The 20,500-nt window shown below is 38.1% G+C and overlaps 1 protein-coding gene across 1 annotated transcript in view; it reads right to left on the bottom strand.

The window, feature by feature from the left end:
- LOC136983372 (uncharacterized) overlaps positions 1–17,524 on the bottom strand; it is a 30,922-nt gene extending 13,398 nt beyond the window's left edge. The window contains exons 1-6 of the mRNA XM_067280088.1: positions 17,410–17,524; positions 12,287–12,329; positions 11,822–11,950; positions 5,466–5,689; positions 4,836–4,965; positions 4,077–4,217 (exon numbers count right to left, since the gene is read on the bottom strand). Of these exons, the coding sequence (XP_067136189.1) occupies positions 4,077–4,217; positions 4,836–4,965; positions 5,466–5,689; positions 11,822–11,950; positions 12,287–12,329; positions 17,410–17,465 (723 nt within the window). The 5' untranslated portion in view covers positions 17,466–17,524. The remainder of the gene's footprint in view (positions 1–4,076; positions 4,218–4,835; positions 4,966–5,465; positions 5,690–11,821; positions 11,951–12,286; positions 12,330–17,409) is intronic.
- Positions 17,525–20,500: the final 2,976 nt, after the last annotated feature.

Below are 20,500 nucleotides of genomic sequence, written 5' to 3' on the forward strand. Positions count from 1 at the left end.
CTAAATAGAAGTTAACTTCTCATAAAATGCCTTCGTATTGTGTTGCCTTCTCCCGTTTAACCAAAGCAAATGACGCGTGTAGGCGAGTGTTCTCGAAAGTTTTCCGGAGAGTTTAACGCGATATTTCATCCCGAGACAATTTGCAGACAATTGCACATTCTTGTTTAGTCGACTCGCTTAATAAAGAAAAGAATAATGATGGCAACCAATCAAAGTTTCCAAATTTTTACTAACTACAACACTTTCGAAGTAAATAGTGAATATCTTTTTTTGTTTTTTTTTAAGTTCTTCCACTGAAACTTCTATTAATTTCTTCTGTCTTCGTCATCTAACTCGACAATTTCCACTTTTTAAGCATAGACTGTTCGATTCGTAATTTATAAAAAAAGACAATCGTTAATTGTTACGTAGTGCGATAACAATCCAAAAGTAATATTTACGATAATGGGAATCTCCGTTATCTGAGTTCTTTCGGTTTGAGTGTTTCCGCAATTAAGAACTACAGCGTGGGATTACAAATGAGCCAAATCTCGGTTGGGTGTTGTCCCGTATCTTAATGAAGAACCATCCCTTTGTGAAGAAAAAATAATACCTTCCTGAGTCTTTCTTACATTACTTCGGAGTTAATTCGTATAACATTATTCCCTCGAGTGAATACGATTCCGACGAATTGTCAATTGGGTGGCAAACTTCCTCGAATGACTTTCTGCAAATTCTCCAATTCTTTGCGCGCTTTTTAATAATATAAAAGGATTGGAAGTTCCGGTCGATCCGGATTCCCAATTTCAAAATGCATTCGTTTGTAGTTACGTTCTGGTCGAATCGGAACATTATTATCCGACTTGCGTGACGTCAAGCTTTTACACAAATTACAGCTTACGTGTCTTTCTATATGCAAATTAAACATTGGTGTATCAAGACATTTTTTTTTTGTATTTTTAGCGCTTCGTAGGATTAAAATAAACTAAAAACCGAAGATGTAACTTTATCTTAATCCTAAAGCATTCGGGTGTTTGTTTATAAAGTGGTAAATAAAGGATATACACGAGATAAGGGACTAAGTACGTCTTAGAAATTTGAATTTCGATCCTAATTTCTACGACAATAATAACCCGAATAGTAAGAACAATTAATTGGAAAAATTAGACACTAGTTTTTACACCCGCAAATTCGAATTAGAGTCGACCCCACGCCACGACACACTCGGAAGAATAGACGAATTGCCAAAGATAAAAAATGAGTACGCTGCAATCATGCGAATATTTGACAATAAAATGGGTTATTTTCTGTTTACAACTTTAAACCACATTGCTCTTCTTTTAGTCTATTCGCTGTATTTGTTTTACACCTAAAAGTAAATTCTTGCAATTCTCTTTATAGGAATCGTCAATGTTTTTCTACTTCACACACTTAAACTTGTATGTATTTTGGAAGAGGATGACTCAGATTTTTACAGATTATATTACTGTTTTTGGGAGTATGTGATTCATCCTAAGCATTTTCCAATAGCTGAAATTTCTGAAGTGTATAGTACCTAAATCACGAGAAGAAGAATAAGATCTATCGATAGGTTCCGACCCGTTTACTTCATTTTTCGGGTAGAACTTCTCGAAGAAGAATTATTTTCAGAAAATAAACCGGTACCCTTTACTTAATTATGAAAAAAATAAAGATTATTTAGTAGTTTCTTGTCAATAAACAACAATTGGAATACTACACTAGTCAATCGCTAATAAAAACGTCCAAATAATAAATAAACGATTCGTATTTAAATGCAGAAAACTCTCATTTCCCTATTCGATTATTTTCGTTTAGTTTTAAATCTAAGATATAAAATAAATAATTGGGGAATGTCGAAATTGGTTAATCGATTTGTTGTCGGTTACGTCGCCGATGACGAGTGCAACCGAGTTTCTCAGCAAAAACATTTAGTTTGTCGAAGAGATTGTTTTAATAGACACGGCTAAAATATATAGAAAGGATTCGAGATGTTAATTTGTTTTATTTCGCCATCGTATGTTCGTATTTTAATGCCATAAATTACATAAATATAAATAAAATTTCCACGCTACCCCCTTTCCCCGTGTTGCTACTTTCGAAGAAATAATACGAGAAATAAGTAATACCTAGCAAACGTACTGTAGTGTTTTTCCTATTTTGTTTCTAATTAAATGTAATGATTTTATGAATCTATTTATTAACAAAATTATGCACATTTCATTTTTCTCTTTTAAATTTATTATAAACTATTCCGTAATTTCGCTCTACGTTAAACGATTTCGGTTCATATACCGGAATGTACTGTACTGTACAGAAGGAAAATTTAATAACATCGTTTATAATTTAAAATTACAATATTTTATCTTGTTAAAATCTGCTATTTCTCATCTTGATAATATTGCTTTTAATAGTACAAATGTAAGATAGTTCGCTATCTGTTTTCGGAGCTTCTGTAAATTAAGTATTTACATTCGTTTTGAATCTTTGAAAAGAAAACTTATCGGAAACAAATCGTCGACAAGAACGAACCGAAAGAAGACAAGTTTGAATGCAAAGATGGTCGAGTCCTGGGGCCTTATTCTGGTCACCGTCTCTGGTCTCTCGTCTCTCACAAGCCGGTCGCTGATTGGCTAATCATTTGGATTAGCCAATCAGCGGCCAGCTTGTGAGGGACGAGAGACCAGAGACGGTGACCAGAATACGGCTCCTGGTTCTTTCCGGTGGCAGCGTGGTACTAATCTACCCCTCTGCTTGTTTATTAGGCAATTTAGTGGCACGCAATGGGTTTTAATGATTAGCTTTGTAAGTTCTTAGACTCTTTTCTAATTAATGCATTAAATTTAGATGTGGAAAAGATGAAAATTTCGAACCTCCGACTTGGACTCCAAGATGGTTTCCCGAAACGATGGTCTTACGCACACCCCTTCGAACAATTTAAGAAAAGAATCACATTCATTTTTTCCATCTGTTCCCGGCGCAACCACTAATGTTATGACCAGTGATAGGATCTTCCGTCGTTAGTTAATTCGCAACCCTCTATCCTCTTCGGTTGTTTGCCACCACCGGCAACAATCACGCCATCCATGCTCATTGTTGAAAAGTTCTATTCTCGGTTGAAAAGGGAAAAAAGTTATCGCCATTTGTCTTTCTTACATTTGTTTTTCCTGTAAAGACTAAACCTGAAATTCTGTCACGCTGCGCGCATCAAAATTTGATATTGCTTTGTGTTATTTCTTTGGAACTAACGGGAAACTGTGGCAGTTCTTGTCTTCTTGTTTACGTGTATAAGAATCATTGAGATTTCTCTAAGTTCGTTTTGAATTCGTGTTATCGGAAAGACTTAAAACTATAATTGTAGGTTTTATTCCTCGTTCGTTGTCAATTGTGGAAATCACCACCCTTGTCTGTGCAGTTGGAGCTTATCGTAAATTTTCGACAACTAAGCGACGTTCGTTCCTCTACTAATCGATTTAGTAGAGCCACTCTTTCTCGAAGATTAGTCGAAGGATTACGTAATCTACGAGAGGCAATTTCCTACCTCTATTGAGTACCGCCGACTTAGTACCCAATGCTAACAACACAAGAGGACGGAAAGTCTGGACGAAGGGTGGAAAAGAACCGGACCAGAAGGGAGAATTGAGGACGAAAGAAAGAACGAAGATGGGCGCGGGAGGGCACCGCGAAACAAATGGGTTTCGGAAAATCATCCATTTATCGGCGGGAGGGAAGTCGGTTTAAGGAAGAGGCCAGACTCTTCGCGTCCCGGGGGAAAATAGCGGAAAATTAAGGTAAGGTTACATCTTTTCCGCCGACGGCGCGAGAACCCGGCCGCTGAGAAACGGACGACGGTGGGAAGCCGACAGGTGGCACTCTCCGAGCCGTATCCTAACAGAGAAAGTTCTCCGCGCGCCGCCAGGGGTGGATCGACGGAGGAAGGAACCGATTTTCTACAACGCCAAAGAGGAAGGGATTTTCTTGGTCTCTTCCGCGGCAGTCTCCCCGAATTTAATTAACAGTTTCTAGGGAAAGAGGTAAGAAAGATGAACAGCAGAATGTATGGGAATAATCTCTCTTACCTTGACCAGATGGACGATTTGCTCCGGAGCTTTTCCAGGAAAAGAGTGTATTAAGGAGTTCGCCTGAAGTTCGGCCACGCTCTCCGCGCAGATGTCCAGAACCAGTTTCCGATGTTTGGAGTCGAGTTCGGCCACCAGAGTCTGTAACAAAGATCGAGAATAAGGAAGAAGGACCGACAGACGGACGGGCGATCGAACCGCGAAGGGAGGAGCGTTGGAAACCTGCCAGAGAGGCCAAGAAAAACTAACGAGCCACCAACATCGGATCTTCTCGTCTCGTTTGCCATTGGCGGCGCCGTTTCCTTTAAATTTATACGATGATATATATGAATGAGCCGTCTGCCGTCCGATCCGTCGCATCAGGTGGTCCCGCAAAAAGTATCCCGCAATCCTCCCGAGTTTCCCAGAGTGAAATCGTTTCGGTATTCCTCTTCGAGTATGGCGAATAAGTTTTCTCTTATATCTTTGGCAGAAGGAAATTCGTTTCTTCCGCCCACTTTGCTACGTAGTTTTGTTACTCGGCGGTAAATATGGGAAGAAATCTGAAGAGAGAATTTCGTTTTCATTACAGTTAATTAAATTTTATATAGAGAAACCCGTATAACTTCTAGGAATAATTTAGACTCAGACTGTTACTAAGTTGCGCACCGAGTAATTCCAGGATTAGAGCGAATAAACGAGATGAGGAGGAGGAGGAGGCGCGTGACTCGATGGATGCGAAAGAAGCGGAAGAGGAGGAGGAGGAGGAGGATCACCTACCGGTAGTTTCCATAATCCTGGCAAGGATGGTTTCTCCAGCAAGATTCTCACGAGACTCTGGAAATGTCGACAGATGCCTTCCGTGCTGTCTCTCTGGGCCAGAGTCAGCAGGACAACAGGAAGATTGTTCCTGCGTAAAATCGATGCGATTTAGCCGCATTTTACAGAAAATAAAATACTTACTTTCTAATTATTTTCTTTCTTCTGCTTTTTAAACTCTTTTTCCCTTCTCCGCGCGGAAAATCGAAATTTTCTTTTTCATCCGTCGTCGCGACACCTTTCCAAATTCGGACGTCTTTCTGATCGAACGACGGCCGTTTTCCCTTCGGAAAATGGCCGCCTTCGACCATCCTCCGCCTCCGAAATCACCAGAAAAGCTTTTATGACGTTTATGCCGGAGAAGGATATGATTTTATAAAGTCATTTCCGAAATTATCGTACGATTCTACTACGTTTTTATGTAATAAAATCCATTATTCCGTATTTTTTATATACCTTCTCTGATATCAGTATACCGTACTATATATATGCGCTACATAAATGATAAACTGAAATATACCTGTGTATATTTTAATATCGTTAAAAAATATCTAGGCTATTGAAATTGCATTCTCGCGGTGGTGTACGTACTTGTTGACGTGTGGAACGATGGTGACGTAGGTCTGAAATCCGTGAATGACTTCGAAGCACTCGTCGAAGAACAGTCCCGAAGCGATATATCGAGGTCTCTCCTGATTCCCCCCGATGTCCGTTGTTTGGCGATTGTCGCAGAAACCTCGAATGGCTTCTTCCATAAAGGGAAAGGCGAAGGTGATGTGCTGTTTACCGGGACGAATGGAGAAACTCTTGATTGCCTGTACGAGGAAGAAATAAAACAGCGTATTGTAAAGAGTGTTTCATAGCGACGTTAAAACGAGTAACACAATGGAACACATAATTTAAATTTTACTTTTATTTCGGGACCGAGGAATATCATAACAAATAGTTTTCTTTTTCACTTATCCGTTTTAACACAGAATAACAGTACACAACACACAAGAAAAGAAAAACAAAACGATTGAAGTTAGAACAAAAGACTTAGGTAAAATATAGGCTATAGCATTGTAAAATTGGAGGTAGATAACACAAATATCTTATGGCCAATTTCAATAAGGCATTTTATACTATCACAATAAAGAATATCTAAATATAAAATGAATGAAACGAGAGAAAAATAATCCGTTCGAAACTCATAATTGACGAGAGTAAGAGAAGAGAAATGCAATCGAATAATAGCGAAAGATCGGAAACATTCTCCCATTTAAATAATTAAAGTTTATTCTTCTTTATTTTATACGTTTTACTCCACGATATTCAATTTTTATAGTCATTCAACATTAAATTCGTAATTCCTTCGACTCCATTTAAGATAACTCGCCACTATTTTTTTCAAATGAATACATTTTTTCGCTTTCCTCTTAATTTTCCTTATAAAATTCACAGCGAATGAGCATGGATTTTTTTTTTATTGTTCATCAGTTGTTCGCCTTTATAAACTAAACGCGATTATAAAACATAGAAGTGCTCTCCTCAGGCAATGCATTTTATTATTGTCGAGTTCATAAAACAATACGGTATTGTTACGGCGGTGTCTCTTCTCTTATTTCGTAGATTCGTACGCGATCGGATGGTAAGACGAAAATTAGTGTTAGAGTTAATAGAAACGTCGTTTTAAAACGGGAAGAGAAGTATAAAAGGAGAAAATACCGATCGAGGTAGGTCTAATTGTATTTCGGATATAGTTGCGCCGAGTCGTGGGAAAGTCTGCAGTTGGCCGGATCGTTTCTAAAAAGCTAACCTAACGATGTTGACGGAGTCGAAAATTGGCCCAGCTTAAATCGTTATCGTAGTGGCGGGAAAGATGAGAATTCGAAGGTTTGGTTGTCATCGCCAGCATACTTTTCCGTTTCTCTTACGTAAAATTATCAATAACTTCATTGTTTTCTATTTAAATCGCTTTAATTCGAAGAGACGTGGAGAATTGCTGAATCATTTACCGAATCACATTCGATATCTACGGACAAATCTAACATTCTGCAAAGCGAAATAAGAAGAACACTGACTGGTTGCAGATCATTCATTCGACTGTCTGTGGCATCTTCCTCGGAGAAAGCGACAAATTATATACTATAAATAATCCACATGAAATAAATGTTATACAATCCGAAGAAATGCAGAATAAGGCGGATAGAAAACTAGAAAAAAATTAGTATTTACGAATTTACAGTATTCAATGAGAGTTTGTGATGGATACATTCTCTTTCAACCTACAGAACGTGTATCACTATGCGTTGCTCTTCTAGGATAAATGGAAACGGGAGTGCCCTTTCTTAACTATAAATTAGGAAAGGGCTCGGTTAAACTGTATCTTTATAAATATACAACGATTTACTGATCAAAATACAAAGCGCAATTCTACAAGGAGAGTTTCTCTGCCACACGCGAAAGAATTTAAGAACGTTATCGAAAACACCAGATTCTTACAAAATCTTACGCAAATCGTAATTGTAAATATCAGATAATTGCATATAATTGCTGCTTAGAACTCGTTTTTTGCTCTGTCATCAATTATTTTTCTTTACTCGTAAAAAGACATTTAACTTTCTATTCTGCTTGACTTAAACCTTTATCTTTCTTCGTTTTATGCAGATTATGCATTTATTTGCATTTTAATGAAAACTAATTAATAGCTTTTGTGTTTTACTGTGTTATTGTCCATCTCACGAGTATTTGAAATTGAAATTTCCTTACTACAATAACTTAAGATGGAGCATTGCGAATGATTCTTTTCGGGTTCAACGCACAAACGAAAACACAGGAAATGGACCATACTATTTAATACACAACACAAATACTGTTAAAACGATTGCAATAAATTAATAATTACAAACGTTATTAAGTAACTTTTTAACACAAAACGGTTATTAAAACCTTAAAAATCCGGTACGGAATCTGTTCCAAAGCTTAATACATCTAAGATTACGTTATTTTGTTTGACAGTTAACTTGTATTTGATAAAACAAGTCGATGTATTTTCTAACAGAATACGCAAAGGCTTTACTAGAAGGATCATCACTTTAAAAATGTATGAACTTATGGAAAAATCAGTACACATTTTACGTACTGTACAACATTTCAATTTATCCAACTGAATATACAGTATTATTAATTTGCAATGAGTTGTAATGTCGAGAGATATTCTCACCGTATTTTAATCCTAAATTTATACGGATAAATCTATTCATTCGTATTTGCAATTTACCTAATAAATACTTGGAAACAGCGCCTGAAAATTTGATTGCTTATTTCATTTTCGCCTGTTTAGTAGCGGCTTGGCGATTGTGTGTCGTCACATTCGCTATTCGTTAATTGTTTTTCTCCGTAAATAATGTCTCATCGCTAATGTTCCAAAGTAATATAAAATAAAATATTTTAAGTAATTTTTATTAACGACTAATTAGACTGAAAATCCTAAATCACGTCACATATATTCGATTAGATCTTAATTAAATGTAAATAATAAAATGGGAATAAAATCAGTATGGACTCGTTAAAGTGTATATTTTCATTATTTAAGATACAGTATACGAATTGTAATTTCGTTTGTTCCTTTGTTAAAAATATAAGAAAATTATCAAAAGTAGTTTATATATTAGACTGAATAACTGAATTTTTATACGTAATTAATTCATTGTTTATAATTAACAATGCTAAATATTCAGAATTTTGATAAAATAAACAACAATGTGAGACAACATTTGGAATTTTAATCGTGCTATACTGTATTTACGTGACTAGTAAAATGTATAGTGTAATTTTGTTTTTCATTTCCGTTGACTTTTCTAATCTAAATTTTATCGATTGTCTCTAAAAAAAGAGTGTATAAACCAAAATATCGAATAAGTATTTATGTTGTCGTTAGAGAGTTCACCCGAATAACAATCCGATAAAATAAAAATTGAAAATCCGTTTTTAGTTATCGTGTGTTGAAGATTCTTTTTGCTTTATTCACCGAATTAACACGGTAGAAAGAGAATGATAATTCCTCCGTAGGGAATGGTATTGTGTATTGGAACTCCAGCTTAAATATTACATCGAGAACAAGGCACTTATAGAAAGGACGACAAATGAAGCGAGAAACAATACAAAACAGAAAGAAGATACATTTATTCATCAATTCCATGTCGTATAGACTAAATCAATCGTTAACTTATACTTTTGTTTCAATCGGTAGATTTCCTCGATATTATAAATATATTCTCGCTTATTAGGTATTTCGTTACACTGCAGGTTAATTATTGTTAATCATCCGTTGTCATCTCTTCTCTATTAAAGACTTAAATTCTAAACAGTTTCACGAAACTCGAATTTGAATGTTGGTAAAACTATCGAGGAAGATAGAACTACTGGCATAAACGGATCTGTCTGAATAGAATTGATTTAAACGAGTAATCCCGAATCGATCGAAGTCAATTAAGGATTGTCATTTGAATACTTCTCTAGTGTTTTCCAGATTAAACTACATATCAGACATTTCGTCGGGCGGCTTCTGATTTTTAACAAAATGACCCCTCCAAGATTTTTACATTTTTGGGACTTTGGGGGGGGGTTTTTTTTCTATATGTGTGTGCCTGTGTGTGTGAAGTACGATTTTGTTCACCCTCTTTGAAGCTTAATAACTCTTGCGCTTTTAGTCGAAAATTTCTGAAATTATGTAGAAAGGTTTGTCTATTGGGAGGAGGGTTAATGCTATTAAATTTTGGTAGTTAAAAGTCGATGGGATGGAGAGATAAAGGGGTGTCGAGTAAGGTCGGACTTAATGACGATTGTTTGAATGTTGTTCGTTCGAAGCAAGAGTGTAGCAGGATTTGGTCTCGGGAGGGATAAAGTTAACGATTTACATTAATTAACCAATGAATTGATTTACTACAACCATCTAATTTTAGTTAATTAATTCGTGTAACAATCATTTCATTTATTCTATAATAGATTTTTTTTCTGCTTACATTATCTTCGTCTATTTTTCTAAAAGTCAATAATAAATATACGTCAAAACAGGAGAAAAAAAAAAAAAAAACAAGAACTACACTGTAAATCGTGGACTCTTATGAATAATACATCTTGTGCATATGACTTAAAGGTGAAGTAGAGGGCCTATCTCGTGAAGTTACTTCAGTATAAAGTAAAATAAATATGATCTTAAAAAATACTTCGCTTTATGAAAGTTTTTTATTTTAAAAATCAAAAACAAATAAAAAAGATTAAAGCAAATCTCAGGAGATGAGGAAAGTGCCGGTCCCGAGATTTGATTTTTTTTTCTTAGTCTATTCCTTTACGGGCCCCTTCCTATGGTCGAAGAATGCATTTTATTAATATATAATACAAATTACAAAATAGTGCAATGGCGTCGTTTATCTTTTACAGTTAATTGTTTTTTTTTAAATTAAACTTTAAACTGTATTTGACTTTTAAGAGAAACAAGAAAAAATAGGTGTGTATAAGTATACATATAAAAGACTTTACTATTGAACCATTCGATTTATATAGAAATCATCTTATCGACTACTCGAATAATAAAATAGACTGAATTGTTTTAAATAAAAATAGTCAGACGTAAGTTATTTTTGTTTTTTAAGTCCTCTTATGTTTTTACGTAATGGATTTTTATACCCAATCGCAATAAAACTGTCGTTTCCGTGTAACAGTAATATAATATTAAAAGGCAACGATTTCGTTCGACGAAAATGTTGTTTTTTAATCTTTCGACTCCACGCCTTGTATTCCTTATTGTCTATCGACGTGACATTTTGCCAGCATTCACGCAGAAGAAAGCTTTTCTATGTATAGTATTCGGCGACTGTCTTTTCTAGATAACGTTCGGTCTTTATTATTTAAACTATTAATGTGGAAAATTTTGAGATTAAGCGCTCTTCTTTTCATCGTGTACAGTATACTTTAATCCTTTATGCATTTCGCTCCCATTTCGCTTTTATTTATATTAAAATTACCCTCTATTTTCCAGTCGTTACTTTATGAATTTTGCTTTATAGCTGCTAAAGAGTCTTTCGTATTTATTGCCATTACAATTGTAACAGAGTTTAGTATTTTACATTCTATTAATACGAATTCAAATACGCTTCGAAACCATTGAACTACTTCGAGAATAACATCAAGAATCGTGACAACTGAAACAATAAAAAGAATTGTCAACAAGACCATCGTACGGTTAACCCGGACAGTAACAATAGAAGAGAGTGTGTACTGGAGATCGGCAGCGAACAACGTCATGACACGCTTTTTGCTGAAGTAACTTATACGTATATAAATCGTTTTAAAAATATTTTCCGAAACCACATGACTTTCTCATCGAGTTTATGAAATTTATCATTTTATTTTAAGTAGAATTGGAAATTCGCCGCTCATAAATGCGGTCTGACAGCTGCTGCTGCCTCTTATTTTCTTTTCTTTTTCGTAGGCAGATGCCTGTAGGGAGGGAGAAAATAGCTCGAGCGATTTCGCTTAAATTACAATAGTCGAAATTTACAAAAATCGGTCCAAAAATATTTTAAATTTCACAGTCTCGAATAAACTGAAGCATCGTACAATGACGAAGAGTAAAGAGATAGGTCGAAAGATACAAAGAAACACTCGAGAGGTTCATCCCGTCACATCATCACTACTAAACGTCTATTTAATAGTAGTGTCTGCATTTGAACAAATAGAAAGCTCCCGGTCAGAACACTTTTTGTCTAGTTTGGGACAATCGACGTCTGACGAGCGCTAATGGAGGGAAACTCGAATTAGGTGGGCGGAGGGAGAACGTGACAGATGGACGAGTGGCGGAAAGCCGACAATCGATGGATTTTATCGGAAAGTGTGTCCCCTGCGGACGAAATTATAGACGCGATCGACAGACGGCACTCGATAGAGAAAGGTCAGAGACTCACCTGTTGTACGTTGTCCGGCAGACAACCGATCAAAGCCATGGTGAGCGAATTACTTTCCGATTCGCGGACGTAAGCGTCGTTGGTCCTTATGCGAGGCGACTGGCTCCCATTGACCGGCTTTCCTCTCTCCTGTCAAACAAACATTATTAGGTTAATAAGTCGTACCTCTTACGTTAAATCCTTCATTTAAGGGATTTATCTTGCACATCTCTCTTCTACTTTCGGATGTTTAACCGCAGATGAGTGAGTGTCGCTAGTACCATTGAACCTATCCTTTTCGAATGCTCTTCTTGGAATAAAGATCATTTAAGGTCCGAATAGGGCCTAATCGGGTCGAACTTTCGATTTAATGATCTTTCGATTCGTAGGACGATAAAAAAATCCAGTTAATCACGAAAAGTGCACGCGAAAGGAGCATCGGCGTAGCGTGTCGCGCGCCTTATTTCCCTCCAACGCTTCACTTACCCTCGATCTTCGTTCTCCGGCCGCTCTCAACGATTCCGGAAACCTGGAAAAAAAAAACAAAAGCAGAATTACTTTCCGCATCTGCATGTTTTTATGCACGCTCCAGTCCTTCGCGATTTCTACACAAACTATTTCATTCTTTCGCTAATGTATTCTTAAGATCGGCTCTCTCTTCCCCTCTATTACCATTCCCTCGCCCTCGTGACACTATTAGAGCAAAGGAATATTTTTGTTTCTGGCCGGAAACGATGGATTATCTCCGTTCGTGACGTTCCGCACTCGCCCACCCATTCGCTCCCGAAAATGCCGCTTCCCCTCTAACTTACCAGTTGTACCGGGGATGGCCACTCGAAGGGTGAGTGCCTGAGTGTCGTGCTACCTTCCAAACATTCATGTGGAGAGTGTACGATATCTACAAATCTCCGGAATAAAAAAGTTTCGAGAAATAGGAAAAACACTTGAACGATCGAGAAATAACTTGAAATATTCTTTAAGATAAGAAGAATTTAAGAAAGAAACGTCCTCCAACGAAACGAACACTCCAAATACAAATTATAGGATCTCTCGACACATTATCTATTTACTCGTATTTACTCGTACGTCTACGTTTTTTACGACATTTTTAATTAATTATTTTGTACGTTTGCTACTTTATTATTCATCTCGGGTTTATTTGCATTTATTTTAATTGGGATATTTTCTTTCGGAAAGGCATTATTTGCCTTTCCGAAAGAAAATATCCCATTTGTATAAAGTATAAAATATCTGTTCTTGTATCTAAGCGCACGTATTAATTATAGAAGTTTAAATAACCTTCATTGGTTGTTTTTAGCCATACTTAAATAAATAAAACTCGAAAAATCAATAAAAAGAACGTTCATCCGCGGTTGCTTCGCTTAATGAATGGGTGTAGAACGGAGTTTATCTATAGCATAAAGAAAAAGACCTTCTCTCTTGTAAGAAATACAAAGATCGAATATCGAAGTTTCGGACGAGAAACGCCTTCGTCTCCTGTTACATCGAATACAAATCGGACCTATTATAAATATATATATATATATATATATTTAAAAAAAAAACAAAGGAATATTCAATGATTTTTCTGCGAGAATACAAAGAAAAACGGATCTCATTTGATATTACTTTTGATCATGTGTTTGTTAAACTTATTAAACAAGGCGATTGCAACTTCCTATAAGATGTATAGGTTTTGTGGTGTTAAAAGCTTTATTCTATAAATACGAATTTGTTATATTGTTTTAATTTTCTGTACTTCTTATCTACAATAGTTCGGGTGTGTGTATTTAATTAGAAAATTTGGTTAATGTAACCCTTGGTGCCAAGATGGCGACTCGTCTCTAATTCCAGCAAAAAAAACAGTAGGAGGCACCTTCCACTGTTTCCTTGCTGGAATCAGAGACGAGCCGCCATCTTGGCACCAAGGGTTACATTAACCGAAAATTTGAATGATGAGTAAAGCTCGCTTTTGGTGAAATGTTTTATTTTCCTTCCATCTGTTCACGTCGATATTTCAAAGTGAATATTTTTTTTATCTTTACGCATCGGTGTTGATCGAGATAGTTTGCAGCATCAATTTTACGCCGTGTTTCTGTATTTCAAACGATAGTTTCTCTTTTGTAACTATAAACACTGTCGATTTGTGTCATTTTTCTATCCATGGTTCGTTCGTTTATATCTCGAGTTTGACAAATATTATTAAAATATTCAAATTAAATATGTTAGGAATTTAATATCATTGAAGTTTGCTGTATTTTGTACTTATATTTAATTATCCTGTGCAATTTCTATTATGATTAGTGTCGATATTTCTATTTTAACACGTAAATACGAATTGGTATCGTAGGAGAAAGAATAATCAGCCACCGTTACGATATATTCGAGAGTTTTCGTGTCTGATTATCATTACGATCGAAACTCGGTTGCTAGACACAAAGAAATTACGTCGAGACCTTCTTTCAATAAGAAAAGAATGCTTTTCCTATCGAGGAGAATCGAAAGAAAACAAATTTCTTGCCAGAAAACCTGCGACTGGATTCAACGTTCCCAGAATCGTCGCGAAACGTCTTAAAAAGAGCAATTACAGGGGGAAAAATTATTGCGTACTGTCGACCGGTCTTCAAATACTCACGAAAATGTCTCGGTGGTTGTAGGATAATTATTCTCTCGTGTTTCATTCTTTCTTAGGAGTGATAGAAAATTTGTGCTCGTTCCATTGCCACGTTCTCCTTTCGATTAGTTTTTCCTCGGTAAGTTTATTAGATTAAAGCGAAAAGAATTCGTTTTTGCAGTTTCGAATTATTTGATCGGAACTTTCAATTACTTGGACTTCATTCTCGCCACCGTAACAATTCCTCGAAGTTTGATTAATTACGAAGTGGACTTTTTCACTGTTCCTCTTAAGAGGAACGAGTTCGAAAAGTTTCAAATTCCTCAATTCTAACTGATAAGTAAAATTTTTATATATAACAGAATAGAATAAAAGAAAGGTAATACAAGCAGAAATCATCGCTAAATTGTACGGATAAATCATTTTATAAAATAGTTTAAAACACCAAAATTTCTCTAATCGGATCATTTCTTTGCACATTTTACAATTAAAAGTAGTTCTTCACAATTTCTCGACATTCAAGAAGCTTTTGAAAAGACATTTGAAGAGTTTTCCATTGTTTTATTTAAGTATTTTCCATTAAATTATCGTTACGTATTTCGTTACTGAATTTTCTGATTCGTTTTGACGGTAATTAAATATTTGAAAAAAATTAGAAAATGGAGGAAAAAGAAGATTCTGATTAGCTAAATAGCTTCATAATTGTCAAGAAAAATAGGTTTACAAATAGCTGGATGGATAAAATTACTCGACACTGGTGGTCAGTTGCGGGTTTGCGACCACCGACGGGCAGGGAGCTTGGAGTTTTCGGGTTTTCTTCACCTGTCTAACTAACACCAAGTGACTAAAGTTTCATCCAAATAGGAACCGATTTCCTATAGAAAGTCCTCTCGGAAAGGATTTTCTACGAAAAACTGGCTCCCTCGGCAGAGCAGATCGCCCTTACGTTGCTTCGTCTTATGCCATCAAACCAAACAATCCGTCGAAGAAAAATATCTGGAAATTATTATAAATGTAATTATCCTTTCCTAGTAAAGAGAATTAGCAAGTTTGCTGTATAATTTTAAGATTTAAACTTCTGAACATTTTTCACTCGACGTTAAACACACGGCTTTAAGATGTAAGCTGATCGTCTAGACAGAGATGCTGTATTAACTACCCGAATATCTCGTAGAATAAGCTTCTGGTAGAATCCGGAATAAAAATCTACGAGAAACTAAATTATTTCCGGTAAATATTTTCGAATTACCCGTAAATAAGTATAATGGCCAAAGAAAAATCGATATTTGTTGGCGTAGAAGAACCTACGGTGGCAATTCTGGATCGGTTCTCCTCCTAAAATTTCTTCGATAAGAAATACGTTAACGTTAACTGTTTGAAAGGTGTCGACGTGGTGTATAAAACGGTCGGTAACTGTTTTATAGCGTAATCGACGTAATACCCTTTACATTCGTTTGTTATAGGCCGTTATACTCGAAGAATTCCGATATTTTTCACCACCAACGGAAGTCGTTTCGAAAAAAAAATGCGGCTTCACCTTTCATCCGATTAGGAATGTTTGTTTTCGATAGGATCTAACGTTGGTTTTTAATCGATTTACACCGGAAATAATTCGTTCCCGTTCTCGAGGTGAAGACTGGAAGTAGTTATTCTCCATCGACTATCTTTTTAACGAGACATTCGAACGTCGTAGAGCGATTAACGCGATCTGGATCATTCTCACGCTCCTCGCTCCTCCGACTTAAAACGCAATTTTTGAAAGAATACATTTTGTTGGGGGTAAGCGACACGTATAGAGACGAAGACGATACTACGACGGTTGAAAATATCGAGTGTTTACTATAACTACGAGTGTTTAGACAAAGAAAGTTATAGCCTTACTCTCTCTCATAGTAAGGAAGAAAGATCCGACGGAATTTCGGATGCTACGGAGTATAATTCGAAGGGTGAAGAAAGAATCTTAACTTCACATATATAGAATAATTAATACTTATAAAAGGAAGAGGTATAATCGAGGCGATGCGGAGTGGATCGAATTTAAATGCGGCTATTATAAACTACGTTACAACCGCGCATAAAGTTAAATGGAAACGTAAAAGTAACGAGAATGCTTTAGACAATTGAAAAAATTTCAACCGGAAGCGGGTCTTTCGACAGGTATTCGTTCGATGTTATTAACTCGATATTAATTAAAGGAAAGCGAAGTTTCGGGAGATCGCAGGTTCTCCAAAACGGGGATCGTATTCTTACAGATGAAGAGAGAGTGTCGAAAACGGAAATTATCTAGCGAAAATCCCGATTCGTTTCCCGTAAGACTAATCGGGGTGAGACCTTCTAATCCCGGATTTTTCGCCACCCGTCTCCCTGACCATCGATCGCCGGAAACGGAAGAGAACGACCAGATTTTGGATCTTCGTCAACACTCCTTTCTCTTCTCCGGTGTTATTCTAGGTTAATTTTCCGAGGGAAGAGGAAGAGCGACAACACAAAAGTTGTCAATCTTCGGAACCGTTTTCTTTTGCCTTTGAGATAGAGAAAATGCCGCTGTTTTCTTTCGAATTTCTCGTATGGACAGTTCCGCATCTTCCTCGGAGACACCGCAACCGTGCGCGCGCCGCACGCGCAATTACGATGCGGCCGGGCGTAAGACGGGCGGGCATCTCGACGGGAAGGGAACGGCATCCGGAAGCGGCCGAACTCTACCTCTCGAGCTAGTCACCTGTCCCGACGACTTCCGTCCGAAAGGAGATTCTCTTTACGCGGCGCGGAATAGGACGCGCGCCGGGAGGAGCGACGACGCCACCCGCCGGCGACGGAAAGAAAGAGCGGGCCGGAAGCGCGAAAAGAGGGAGAAAAGGGGCGCGAGCGTATCGTCTTTCCGGTAGAATCGATTACCCTCCGACGAGGACGAAGGGTCATCGATCGCGCCGGCCGCTAATTAATAGACGGCCGGGTCGGGTTTTTAAAGCGCGCGGCGTCCGAAGCGGCAGCTTACCTGCGGTCGAGGACGTGGTCCAGAGCCGAATGGAAGGGAGCCCGGAACTCGCTCATGGCGCTGGCCGACCCTATCTGCCGGAGGAGCGGGCTCCTGCCGTTCGAGCGAGTGTCGGACCCGGGCACGGACTGGCGCGAGGACGTCCGGACCCCGCGGCACGAACGGAAAACACGCGGGAGAAATCGTTAAAGTCCCGGAATCGCCAGCTTTCGCCTTTCCCACGGACTGACGTCACGGCTCCGATACGCGGTTCGATTCGTAATTCCGTCTCCGGCCCGGGCCGTCCGGGCCGGCCAGGCGGCCCCGGCGCCCCCTTCCGGGCTCTGGGGCTCGGGCTCCTTTCCTCTCCCAGCTGGCCGCCGACTGACACAGACCTTCGTCCACCGGGGTGGAGACAATTCTCTTTTTCGCTTTCCTTTTCCTTCCAATCCAGTCGTTTCTACCGAAAGACGACTGCCATCGCGGTTCCTTTCCTCTTCCAACTTAAACCACGCAGTTCCCCCACATCCGGTTACACCCGAAACCGAAACTCGAACACATACGTAGGAAGTTCCCCGGTAAATACTCAGTACAAACAGAGAATTTGTCGTATCTACGACGTGTTTTTAGGAACGAGCGGCGGTGGCATGGCAGAAAACGATAGAATCCCGTAAAGAATGTTGTTGTTTGTAACGGGACGTCGATCGTGCGCCAAATTACCGACTAGATTTGAATTAAAATTGACGAGATCGACAGCGGAAACAATTCGGTAATCCGGCGAAAGAAAGAAGGTAGTTAATTGCCCGTTCGATTTGTTATAAATACCGACTCCACACGAGAGAAAAAACGTGGAAGATACGTCTGTTTCGCTTAATATTCGGTGTCTTTAAACTCTCCTCTGGTATTTTTTTATAATCTCTAGAATAATTATATTACTCTCAGTTCAAAATTTAAGTCTTCCTCACTCCACACGAAGGTAGACAAGAGTATTCGATATAATTTGAAGTTTAACACAAGCGAAAATATATAAATCGAGAGAATCACAGAGATTCTCGGAATATGTTTTCGTCTCGAGTTCGTAAACAGAACGAACAAAAAGTCACCTCGTATCGATTCATTAAAATATAATGAATTTAATATAATGCTTTACCGAACCTATAGAAAGCAACTTTTTGAAATGTAGGGGGGAAGCATGGAGGAAATATCGTGTAAAATAGGTTGAGATAACACATTCGACGTCCCCACAACTACAGAAAAATAGCTGAAATGAGGGGGAAAAATCAAAAGAAATCAGAGCTAAATACATTTGCACAAAAAACACGCCGTAAAACGAGGAATCTCGACCACCTGATCGAGATTCCTAGTTTTACGGCGTGTTTTTTGTATCTCGTCCTCCCCGTTTTTAGAGTAGGTCCGAAAAATATTATAACGACTAACTTATCGATCGTTTTAACCTCTTATATACATATTTTGTATCGATCGATAAGGACTTTCGGACGATCGAGCGTTGATATCGATATCGATATCGATAAGTTTTGTATAGAATTCTTTCTAAAATACGAAGTAACTTGTCGTAACGATGTCTCGCCCTACGAAATTAAAATATAGGCTACGTACGTGCATCGAAGTATCGATGCTTACATGATCGATTAATATCGATTAGTCTTTTATTTTGTGAAAATTGAGTTTTATCGTGCAAATTTTCCTCTTTATTAATCCTTCTCCACCTTCTCCGGAAGGAATCATTTACCCATGGAATTATCGGATGAAATGTTTCTAATATGACATCCGTACCAAAATATTGTTTATAATAAATGAAAGCGCCGGATTAAGGCACTAGGAACGTCTCCGGAAGTTGTTATTTGATACGATTTCGGATCGGTTCTTCGCTTGACCCGGACGGGTCGTGGTATTTCGTTCTCGCACGATTCTCTTTGGAATTGTTCGTCTACGGGAGCGAGAGTCGAAAGCCGTAATCTGTTAAACGTTTCTTGGAGAAAAGGTAGAAGATCACGTGACCGATTTGGGTGGCGGGATCGGTGCCGGTCGCCCACTCGGTCCGCATCGACCGGATAAGCCTCGGTGTGAACCGTGCCACGTGTTCGTACCCGGTACAAATTGTTTGTCGGGTTCTAATTAGTTGTTCCTTTCTCGTTTTCTTTTCCGGATAAGAAGCTTTCGACGAAACCCCGACACCCGTTCGTTTTCCCTCTGACCGTTTTCTCTCCTTTCGAACCGTTCGAAAGTCCTCCCAGTAAATCCTTCCCTGCGAAATTGGCGCCAAATCCTCGAAAGAGGAGAGGAGAACGATATCCGACGTACTGTACAGTACAGTACATCCTCCTTCCTTTCGTCCGCTTCGGTTTTCTACTTAATGCTACCGGATGATTCTCCGGAGGAGGCTATCTTTCGCACTTTCCATTTTTCTTTTTGATATCCTCGAGCATCTTTTCTATCGTCGCTACTCTCTCTTCTCTTTTCTATTCGCCTTCTCCGACCGAAATTCGGTGAGAAAATTCTTCTTTGAAACTATCCACGCTTTAACCGTTTCTAAAACGTTCTTGTCTGATTCGTCTCTACAATTTTTGTGCTTCCGACTTGACTTACTTCTGTGTCTAGAGTTCAACATTTAATCTTATTTTGTTTTGACATTTTTCAATAATTCACGATAATGTTTCTATTAACATCATTTTTGATAAAACACTAGATAAAGTATACAAGCAGCAGCCTTTCACACTGGAAAACCTCACATTGAACCAGGCCGAGCAACATGGGGAATTTTTCGGGGATTACCTGTTCCAAATAATCGGATCACTTCTCTCACCATCCATTGTACACCTGTCTGACAATGGTTACGATTGCAAAAGCCAAGTCGGTAAAGAAAACTGCAAAAATACTTAATTGTTTAATGGTAACGGACGTTGCTCTGAAGAGACTTAATGAAGGATCTATTCCGGATCGTCCCTCGAGAAGATCGAAAGATAGAACCAGACGGGAGTAGCGTCGGAAGAACGACAATCGATCCGGGTCGTTTCCGTCCAAACTCCATATTTCTTCCCTCGATTCCGAGCGGAAAATACGCTTTATCGTTCGCCGATCGGAAGGAGATCTC

The sequence above is a fragment of the Centruroides vittatus genome, unplaced genomic scaffold, assembly GCF_030686945.1.
Source record: "Centruroides vittatus isolate TY-2023 unplaced genomic scaffold, ASM3068694v2 contig_882, whole genome shotgun sequence".
NCBI classification, from domain to species: Eukaryota; Metazoa; Arthropoda; class Arachnida; order Scorpiones; family Buthidae; genus Centruroides; species Centruroides vittatus.